The following is an 11,237-nucleotide window of genomic DNA, read 5'->3' on the forward strand; positions in this document are numbered from 1 at the left end:
TTTGCAAATGCCATGATCTTATATTTAGAAAAATCTAAAGACTCCACCAAAAAAACTGTTAGAACTGAGTAACAAATTCAGTAAAGTTGCAGGATACAAAATCAACACACAAAAATCAGTAGTGTTTCTATATGCCAATAACAAACTAGTTGAAAAACAAACCAAGAAAGCAATCCCATTTACAATAGCTACAAAAAAAAAAAAAAAAAAACCTAGGGATAAATGTAACCAAGGAGGTGAAAGATCTCTACAATAAAAACTACAAAACACTGATGAAAGAATTGAACACGGAAAATGGAAAGACATTCCATGCTTATGGTTTGGAATAATTAATATTGGAAAATTACCATCCTACCCAAAGAAATCTACAGTCAGTGCAGTCCTTATCAAAACACTAGTGACATTATTCAAAGAAATAGAGAAAAGACACCTTAAGGTTTATATGGAAACACAAAAAACCCTAAACAGCCAAAGCAATCCTAAGCAAAAAGAGGAGGCATCATACTACTTGACTTCAAAGTATACTAAGCAACAGTAACCAAAACAGCATGGTTTTGGTATAAAAACAGACACATGACCAATGGAACAGAATAGAGAACCCAGAAATAAATCCATATTTCCAGCCAACTGATTTTCAACAAAGGGACCAAGAATGTATATTAGGGAAAGGATACTCTTTTCAATAAATGGTGCTGGGGAAACTGGATATCCATATCCAGAGGAATGAAACCAGATCCCTCTCTCTCACCATATACGAAAATCAGCTCAAAATGGATAAAGACTTAAATGCAAGGCCTGAAATGTAAAACTCCTAGAAGAAAACATAGGGGAAATGCTTCAGGACATTGGTCTAGGCAAACATTTTAGAGGTAAGACTTCAAAAGTACAGGCAACAGAACCAAAAATAGATAAATGAGCCTATATCAAATGAAAAAGCTTCTGTGCATCAAAGGAAACAATTAACAAATTGAAGAGACAGCCTTTGGAGTGGGAGAAAATAGTTGCAAACTATTCACCTGACAATGGACTAATGTCTAGAATAGACAAGGAACTGAACCGCAAAAAAATATATATATATATGATTTTAAAATGTGCAAAAGGTCTACATAGACATTTCTCAAAAGAAGACATACAAACAGCCAATAAGGATATTTTTAAATGCTTAACATCAATAATCATCAAGGAAATGCAAATCAAAACCACACTGAGATATCTCACCCCAGTTAGAATGGCTGTTATCAAAAAGAAAAAATAACAAATACTGGCAAGAATGTAGAGCAAAGGGAATCCTCACACACTATTAGTGGGAATGTAAATTAGTACGGCCATTATGGAGAACAGTGTGGAGGAGCCTCAAAAAACTAAAAATAGAACTGCCATATGATCCAACAATTCCACTACTGGGCTTTATCCAAAGGAACAAAAATTAGTATATCCAAGATATGTCTGCACCCTCATGTTTATTGTAACACTATTTATAAAACCAAGATATGGATCAACCTATGATGAGTTCATCAACAGATGAAAGGATAAAGAAAATGTGTATATATACACAATGGAATACCACTCAACCATTAAAAATGAAATCCTGTCCTTCATGGCGACATGGATGAAACTGGAGAACGATATATTAAATAAAATAAGTCAGGCACAGAAAGATAAATACCATATGATCTTCTTCATATATGGAATCATAAAAAAATTGAGCCCGTAGAAGTAGAGACTAACATTATAGTTATTAGAAGGTGGGAAGAATAGCTGGGATAAGAGGATAGGAAGAGGTTGGTTATGGATACAAAATTACAGCTAGATCAAGAACCAAGTTCTAATGTCCTCTGCCACTGTAGGGTGAATATAGTTAACAATAATGTATTGTATATGTTCAGAAAACTAGAAGAGAGGATTTTGAATGTTCCAAGCACAAAGACATGATAAATGTTTGAGGTGATGGATATGGTAATTACCCTGATTTGATCATCATACATTATGTACATGTATCAAAATATCACTGCGTACTCCATAAATATGTGCAATTCTTATGTGTCAACTGAAAAGGAAGGAAAAGAAATAGAATCGCTTCTCACATCTTCCTGATGGCAGCCTTCCCCCTTGGCTTTCCCTCCGATCTTCCTTGCTCACTCCAGGCTGTCTGCAGCACAGCCTTCCTCCCAGAGGACAGTGAGTGTCAACATGGCTCAGTTACCAGGCAGCCCACACCCTTCAAACTGCTTCTCTCCGGGGGCAGTGGAGGCCAGGTCTACCTCAGATCTGGCCAACCTCAGAGCTTCTCAGACTCTGCCCTCTAAATGCAGATTCACAGGAATTCCAGCCTCTGCGCCCCGCAGTTTTTCAGAGTCCCCAGGTAGCATCTGATGTGTAACCACCACTTCTTCCTGCCAGGCTGTGGCCCAGCTTGGGGCTGCCCACAGCCTGCAGCCTTGGCCTCCTGTGAACCTGCGTGAGCCTATGGCTGGGGCTGCCTTGGACGACCCTGACCTCCCAGCCAAGGGCAGGACTGGGAAGTCTCCAGGTCTCTCCAAAGCTACTGGCATCAACCCTGCCTGCATGGTCTATGCAGCTCTTCCCCACTCTATGCCCACCAAGAATGCCACCACCAACAGACACCAGTGGAAGGGATGCTGAGCTGTTCTGCCAAAACCCTGGGGATGCAGAAGCAGTTTGGGATCTCCGGAGGCCTCACTGTATCAGCGCTGCCCCCAGGACATGAAGACCTCTGCCTTCACGGGGCAGTGTGGTGTGGGGGAGAGCCAGATGGCAGCAGCTTCCAGGCCAGTTCTTGGACTCAATGGCAGTGTACTTTTATTAGTTCTCTGTGCCTCACTCTCTTCATTTGTGAGATGAATATGCTAGCAGGACCTGCCCACTGGGTCATGTGGCACTTAAATTGGTGTAACAGGTATAAAGTGCTGAGAATTATCCTGCACACAGGAAGCACTAGCTGCTGGTTTGCTGTCATCTACCTTAGCCTCCTCAGGTGACCCCAGAGCTCAGCTGCCTGAGCTCCTCCTCCTTTTCACAGCTTTCAGGGAGCAGCTCTTTCAGCTCTGCCAGGGGCCAGGCAGGAAGTCTGATCAGAGAAGCCAGGCTTCTGTTGATTTCGGCACCAGCTTCCTTCTGGGCCTCCCTCGTTGTTGAGTTGCTTCTTCCACCCCACCAGGCTCTTCCTGCTCGGTGATTTCTTACAGCCTCCTTGGTCACTTATGCAGGTTGACCCATCTGCCACCCCGCTGTCCTCCAGACAGACACCAATGGGACAGACTCTGAGAACCCCAAGCTGGAAGCTCTGTTCCATCAGCAGAGACTGACCAATCTCCTGAGCCCCCACCCCACGAAGTGGGCCCCACTCTGGAGTGTGCGATGGCAACGACTTTGGGAGATGTTTGGGATTTGAGCCTCAGACTCTTCATCAGAATTTTTAAGGGCCCCACCCAAAAGTGGGTTCTAGATTTGTGGCATTTTGGAGGCACTGTGTTGTAGTGACAACACAAGCCAACATTGTATGTCCAACTCCAGGTTGGAGCCACAGTCTGCCACTTGCTGAGTGACGCCTGGGCTAGTTGCCTCCTCCCTCAATTTTCCCATCTCTGAAATTGATATAATAATACCCACCTCGTGTGGCTCTTATATAAATCAAATCAGAAAACGTGTCTAAATGTCCAGAGACAGAGTAGGTGCTCAGCATATTGGGGCTTCTACCTCTGCTGTCTCCGTTTCCTCTACTGTAGGTCACTGTCCTCATCGGAAAATTAAAAACATTGTCACAGTGCCTGATCCCACCCCAGGCCTCTATCTTTGAGTTTTCTTCTAGATTCCTTCCCGACTTTCACTGATTGGGAGTTCTTATTCTGACCAGTGGTTGGAGCTTCCCCTTACTAGGCTAGAGTGATGTGAATGCCTGGAGGCAGGCACCCAGCTCAACTTCCTTTTTTTTCTTCCTCCCAGGGAGTGCAATCTCTAAAAGACGAGAATGGAGAGAAAAAGGAAGCAGTAGCAGCTAGGGATCTCAGTGCCCAAAGGGACCCCAGGGGTGAGCAGCTTTGCAGTGTAGAGTCCTAAAAAGTCAACCCCAGCATGAAGCAGCATATCAGGTGCTCAGGATTCAGGGTGCTGGCAGGACTATCCCTCTCTGTCCCATGTACCCAGCATCCTGGTCTCACCACTCAGAAAGGAGGAAGAGCAGGTAGGCCATGAGTCCAGGAGAACTGCTTATTCAATGCCAAGTGTGCCAGGCATTTGCACATTTTGCACTTAACCCTCATAACCACCTGAGAGGTGAAGATTATTCCTCACCTGAGAGGTCAAGTGACTCACCTGTGTTTACACAGGCTGGAGCTGAGATTTGAACTCTTTCCTCTGACCCCTACCTAACTTTCGGCAGTAGTTCTCCACGTTTTCCATCTGCAGCTGCCCTTGTGTCTTCCTGTGATCTGCCTCTAAAAAAGAATGTCCTTCCTTGATGCTTTTAAAATTTTTCTTGGATGAATTTTCCAGCTGTGGGAAATGGAGAGTGGAGAGGCAGGCTCAGGGCTGGGTATGTGAAGATGCAGACAGATGTAAGGATGTAACCCCCTGCGTTAGTCTATTCGTGCTGCTCTAACAAAACTCCTGAGACTGGAGGATTTATGAAGAACAGAAATGTGTTTTCTCATTGTTCTGGAGGCTGGGAAGTTCAAGATCAATACACCAGCCAGGTCAAGGTCAAGTGGTCTGGCTCTCTTTGCCTCCAAGATGGTGGCTTGTTGCCATGTCCTCATATGGCAGGAGGTGGAAGGGCAAGAGAAGAGTGTTCCAGCTCCAGAAGAGAGACAGAGAGAGAGAGAGAATTTACCTTTCCTATGCCTTTTTGTTCTCTCCAGGTCTTGGCCACTTGGATGGTGCCTGCCCACATTGGGTGAGGACAGGTCTTCCTCACTCAGCCCACTGATTCAAATGCCAGTCTCTTCTGAAAACACTCTCACAGACACACCCAGAAATAATGCATTACCAGCTATCTAGGTATCCCTAAATCCAGTCAAGCTGACTCCTAAAATTAACCATCATACCCCCTGCTGCCATCTGCTCAAGGCCCTGATCTGTTGGCCAGGCACTGAGCCCAGTGGATTATAGTCTAGTTAGGCTGTCCTGACAAAGCCTTAGGACTTAGATAACATAGAGCTTTCCTTTATTTTGACAACTCCTATTAGAAATAGGGGCTGCTTGTGGCTCACTCCTATAATCCCAGTACTTTGGGAGGCTGAGGCAGGAGGATCACTTGAGGCCAGAAGTTCAAGACTAGGCTGGGTACAAAAGCAAGACTCCATCTCCACTACAAAAAATTAAAAATTAAAAAATAGCCAGGCATGGTGGCTTGTGACTGTAGTTCCAGCTACTTGGGAGGCTTCGGTGGGAGGATCGCTTGAGCCCAGGCTGCAGTGAGCTATGGTCACCCTGCTGTACTCCAGCCTGGGTGACAGACTGTCTCTTAAAAAAAAAGAGAAAAAAATAGTAGCTGCTTGGAATCTTGTCTTGAGAAGGACTTTAATCAATCTATAATCAATCAATCAAGAGCTCTGTGAACCTCATTCCCATAGTCAACCCCCCTAAAACTGGTGAACAGTCCTCTTGTCAGTCATCTTTTGAAGTAGTGGCCCCTCCCTCAGGCAGGAAACAGGAAGCCAGGAGATGAGTCCTAAGCCTTTGGAAGAGCAACTCCTGCCTCTCACTTTGCCTCACTTACTCGAGTTTGGATGTTAGGGAAATGTGTCACACTGAAATGTACAGCAGGATGGTGGAGAAGGGGTGAGATCTAAAGGCCTGGTTTCAGCTGAACAATGAGAGGGGATGGGGAAGACACATTCCCCCAACAGGGGCTAGCATCATGTCAGATATTGTATGAGTCAGCATTCTCCAGAGAAACAGAACCAACAGGATTTCTCTCTCTCTCTTTCTCTGTAGAGAGAAAGACTGAGAAAGTCATTTATTTTAAGGAATCGGCTTATGTGATTATAGGAGCTGGCAAGTCCAAAATTTTGCAGTGCAGGCCAGCAGGCTGGAGATTCTAGTAGAAGATGTTGCAGTCTGGAGGCAGAATGCTTTCCCCTTCGGGGAACTTCAGTCTTTTCTCTTAAGGCCTTTAATTAATTGGATGAGGCCCACCCACATTGTGGAAGGTAATCTGCTTTTCTCAAAGTCTATTGATTTAAATGTTAACCATATCTAAAAAATACCTTCATAAGGGAACAATAGACTCTAGGGCCTACCTGAGGGTAGGGGATGAGGGGGCATGAAGATTGAAAAACTACCTGTCTGGTACTATGCTGTTTACCTGGTGACAAAATAATCTGTACACCACACCCCTGCAACATGCAATTTACTCATGTTACAAACCTGCATGTGTACCCCCGGACCTAAAATAAAAGTTGGAAAGAAAAAAAAACCTTCTTTAGAGCAACATCTAGACTAATGTTTGATCAAACAACTGGGTACCATGGCCTGGCCAAGTTGACACATAAAATTTGCCATCACTGGCCGGGCACCGGTGGCTCACGCCTGTAATCCCAGTACTTTGGGAGGCCAAGGCAGGTGGATAACCTGAGGTCTGGAGTTCGAGGCCAGCCTGGCCAACATGGTGAAACCTCATCTCTACTAAAAATACAAAAAAATTAGCCAGGAGTGGTGGTGCATGCCTGTAATACCAGCTACTCAGGAGACTGAGGCAGGAGAATCACTTGAACTCGGGAGGCAGGGGTTTCAGATCGCGCCACTGCACCCAGTCTGGGCAACAGAGCGAGACTCCATCTCAAAAAAAAAAAATTAACCATCACAGATATCTTAGTCAACTGTCTCCCAAGGTATGCAACATATTGTGATGTGCATGAGAGGATCATAAGTGGGACAGGGCCAGTGCATTAAATAATATTGATTATAGAGTGATTATTTTAAATTCATTTGAATCTTAATTACTTTAAAAAGAAAGGCTCCATTTGATATGAGCCCTTAACACTTCTGTAACACCTGTTATTTATAAAAAGGAAAACAGGGCCAGAATTCAACTAGAATTAATTACATTTGATCCTTGAACAATGTGGGACTTAAGGGCACTGAACCCCCGTGAAGTCAAAACTCTCTGTGTAACTTTTTTAACTCCCCAAAAACTTACTACTAATATCCCACTGTTGACCAGAAGCCTTACTTATAACATAAACAGCCCATTAACATGTATTTTATGTTATGTTCTTATATATGATATTCTTACAATATGTAAGCTTGAGAAAAGAAAAAATTATTAAGGAAACCATAAGGAAGAGAAAATATATTTGCTATTAATGAAGTGGAAGTGGATCATCATAAAGGTCATCATCCTTGTCATCTTCATGTTGAGTAGGCCCAGGAGGAGAAGGAAGAGGAAGGGTTGGTCTTGTTGTGTCATGGCTGGCAGAGGTGGAAGAAAATCCATATATAAGTGGATCCATGCAGTTCCAGCCTGCGTTGTTCAAGGGTGAACTGTACACTGTTTTGTTGTCATCAAATTTACTTTTATAGGGCCAAGCATGGTGGCTCATGCCTGTAATCCCAGCACTTTGGGAGGCAGAGGCGGGCAGATCACCTGAGGTTAGGAGTTCGAGGGCAGCCTGGCCAACATGGTGAAACACCATCTCTACTAAAATTACAAAAATGAATCGGTTGTGGTGGCAGGCACCTGTAGTCCCAGCTACTCAAGAGGCTGTGGCAGGAGAATCGATTGAACCCGGGAGGCAGAAGTTACAGTGAGTGGAGATCATGCCACTGCACTCCAGCCTGGGCAACAGAGACTCCATCTCAAAAAAAAAAAAAAAAAAAAAAGGAAAAAAAAAGAAAAGTACAGTGTGATAACCAAGTCAAGGCAGGGGTGACTCCAGAGGGGGTTTCCTAGAGGAATTAATTTATAAGCAGATACCTAGATGATCAGTAGGAGTTAGCCTGGAGAAGAAGAGGGAGAGAATGTTCTGGGCAGAGGGAATAGCATATGCACAAGGCTCAGGGGCAAGAGAGAGCATAGCCCATTCTTATGACTACCGTTAAAGCAGTATTGGCCACAACATAGAGGGTGTGTCACAAGACGAGGGAGGCAGTACTCAGGAATGGGACGCAAAGAGCTGCCTGCGCCTTGTTAGAAACATTGCGTTCCAGAAGGGCAGGGTTAAAATGATCTTAGCAGCCCTCTGTGCTTGAAATAGCACCCCAGATTCAGTAAGCCCTCCTATGCCAAATAAATGAATCCATTCCTCTCTGCTTGGTGTGTAACTTCAAGGTCTCATGGACCATTTCATTTAAGTAAGGGACTGCAAGGACCAGTCACTACAGAAATCTTCAGGTACAGTTTCTCTGCCAGTGTTGGCTGCCTGGAGGATCTGAAATCTTCCTTCTGTCCACAGGTGACCTGGTGTCCCGTGCAATGCATCACCTGCAGCCCCTCAATGCCAAGCACCACGGCAATGGCACCCCCCTGCACCACAAGCAGGGGGCGCTGTACTGGGAGCCCGAGGCCCTGTACACCCTTTGCTATTTCATGCACTGCCCGCAAATGGAATGGGAAAACCCCAACGTGGAACCTTCCAAAGTCAACCTCCAGGTGGAAAGGTAAGAAATGCCTTGCCTTGTGGTGGGTGGGTACTGCCTCCAGAGTGGGGCAAGTGTCCAAATGGGGAGGATGATGGGGTAGAAAGGACTCCCTTTCTAAAACTTGCCAGAGTGGTCCGGTGGGAACCTTGCACCCTGAGTGGGTATCTTAGACCTGTGTGGGGGTCCTTGAAATGGGTTTTTATAGGGCTGGTTCTGTTTAGGATAAAACTGGCCTGTCAGATAAGTGGGTCTGCAAATTCCGGAGGGGTAAGGGCCTCTGCAGTGAAGGTGGCTTCCTCATGAAGGCAGTCTTGGAGGACGCCACCGCCTCGCGTGGGAGTTATCTTCATCTTCTTTCATCGTGGCTGCCCTGGGACCCGGGAGAACCAGAAGCACCTATTCAGCCAGAAGTGGGCCTCTCGGGTGTGCAAGGGGCTTGATTGCCCAGGGGGAGGCAGTGTGACGGTTCTTTGAAGCCGAATCCTCATGGGGAAGGAAGGAACTGGGAGAGGACCCGGAGACTGCCTGGAGGCCTCCTCTCTGCCTCCCCACTTCCTTTAGCGACGGGTTCATAGATCCTCTCCCCACAGTGCCTCACGAATCAGGCCCCTCCTCCATACAGACCCATTTACTCTAAGAACTATAGGTGTATAGGTGTGACCCCTTTATCAAAAAGGGTGGTTAAGAGAGCAGGCTCTGTGACCCTGACTGCCTAGGTTCAAATCCAGGCTCTTCTAATTAAAGCTGGGGATCCTTGGGAAAGGCATCTGCAAAATAGGGATACAAAGAGTAAATCCTACATAGGGTTGTTTGAAAATTAAATAAATTGAACAGTGCCCAGCACATAGTAGGTGCTCAATAAATGTTAAATTTTATTATTGTTGTTGTAGATATGATCTGCATATAGCTGAACAACTTCCAACTTGGGCTCCTACAGCTTTCCTTTCTGTTACTTGGTGCCAAGTGGTTTTGAAAAGCTTGTTGGATGCTCTGTTTCTGCCAGATGCATTGAGGCTGAATTGGGCTCTCTTACAAAACCATGTCTCTTGGCTTTCAGTTAAGGGAAAAGGATGGAACATAGGCTATATGGAGATTGCTGTTTCTTTTTTTCTTTTCTTTTCTTTTTTTTTTTTTTTTTTTCTTGCTCTTGTCACCAGACTGGAGTGCAGTGGCATGATCTCGGCTCACTGCAACCTCTGCCTCCCGGCTCAAGTGATTCTCATTCCTCAGCCCCCCAAGTAGCTGGGACTACAGTCACGCCCCACCACACCCAGCTAATATTAGCATTTTTTTTATAGAGACAAGTTTTCACCATGTTGCCCAGGCTGGTTCCAAACCCTGGGCTCTAGTAATCCTCCTGCCTCAACCTCCCAAAGTGCTGGGATAGGAGTGAGCAACCATGCCAGGCTACTTCTTTTTCTTTAAGAATCCCAGTTTAACACCAATATTTCAATCCAGTCTGGAGTTAACTTAATCAGGAAATTAACTCCTTAAATTACTCAAGTCTCCCGCCATCCACAACAAATCAGTCAGTACCTTGTGCATATTTTCACATGCAAACATGCCCAAAATGGAGAAGTGGTAAGATGCCCATGGCCAAAAAATAATCGTTCAGACACACCGAAACTTTGCTGTCTCTGGGTACAAATGCTAAGAGTTGAGAGAATGGAAACCATTGGCCTCACCTATGGGGTGTCTAGCTCTTCACCCCCAGCCCCGACAGCCTGTCCAGTAGTGCAGTTTCTCTGGCTCAGCTCCCTCATGTCATCTCCTGCTCCCACCTCAATGCAGATGAGCCCCTCTCCTCGCTGTGGCTAGACACTGCCTCCTCTGAGCTCCAGAACCTTTTCATCCCACTCGGCCGACTTCCAGTTTCCACTGTCAGGCCTTATACTTGCAGGCTGATTCTTCTTCTCCTAGCACCTTTTTCGTTTCTGCCTCACACTTACCGTAATTTGTAACTATGTGTGTATTTCTGTGTTTATTTATTGCCTGTAAAGCTTCATGAAGGCAGAGAACACATCTGTTTTGGCCATCACTCCTCAGTTGATGCCAAACTCAACATCTGGAGCAGAATGGGAAGTCCACAAATATTTGTAGAATGAAAGGATGAGCAAACCTATTGATGTAAGTGCCCATGGGACATTTCCATCTGGAGAGCTCAGACTACTTCAAAACTACAGCCTTCAGCTCTCCCCCAAAACCCACTATTCCTCCTTTCTCCCCAGGCTTTAAGAATGGTACCACCATTGGCCTCATCGCCCTGGTCAGAAAACTGAGGCTTGACTGGCACTCCTTCCTCTCCTTCACCATCTCCAGCTGGTCAGCAGGTCTTATTGAGGCTGCATCAGTGAGATTTCTTTATTCCTTCCCCGCCAGACCACTGCCACTGTATGGCTCAGGACCCCATCTTTTCTACTTCAGTTTCTACTTTTGATGTCTACATGGTCTGCCTGCATGTGAGCTTTAAGAGTCCTCTGACCTTGGGAGGCTGAGGTGGATAGATTACCTGAGGTCAGGAGTTTGAGACCAGCCTGGCCAACTAGGTGAAACCCCGTCTCTACTAAAAATACAAAAAATTAGCTGGGTGTGGTGGCACACACCTGTAGTCTTAGCTACTCAGGATGCTGAGGCAG

At 45.4% G+C, this 11,237-nt stretch overlaps 1 protein-coding gene across 1 annotated transcript in view; it reads left to right on the forward strand.

Moving 5' to 3' along the window:
* BTBD11 (BTB (POZ) domain containing 11) overlaps positions 1–11,237 on the forward strand; it is a 341,497-nt gene that overhangs the window by 214,864 nt on the left and 115,396 nt on the right. Inside the window, exon 4 of the mRNA XM_011937042.1 lies at positions 8,415–8,619. Coding sequence (XP_011792432.1) covers positions 8,415–8,619 — 205 coding nt within the window. The remainder of the gene's footprint in view (positions 1–8,414; positions 8,620–11,237) is intronic.

Source organism: Colobus angolensis, unplaced genomic scaffold (genome assembly GCF_000951035.1).
Source record: "Colobus angolensis palliatus isolate OR3802 unplaced genomic scaffold, Cang.pa_1.0 Scaffold10, whole genome shotgun sequence".
In the NCBI taxonomy this organism is placed as follows: domain Eukaryota; kingdom Metazoa; phylum Chordata; class Mammalia; order Primates; family Cercopithecidae; genus Colobus; species Colobus angolensis.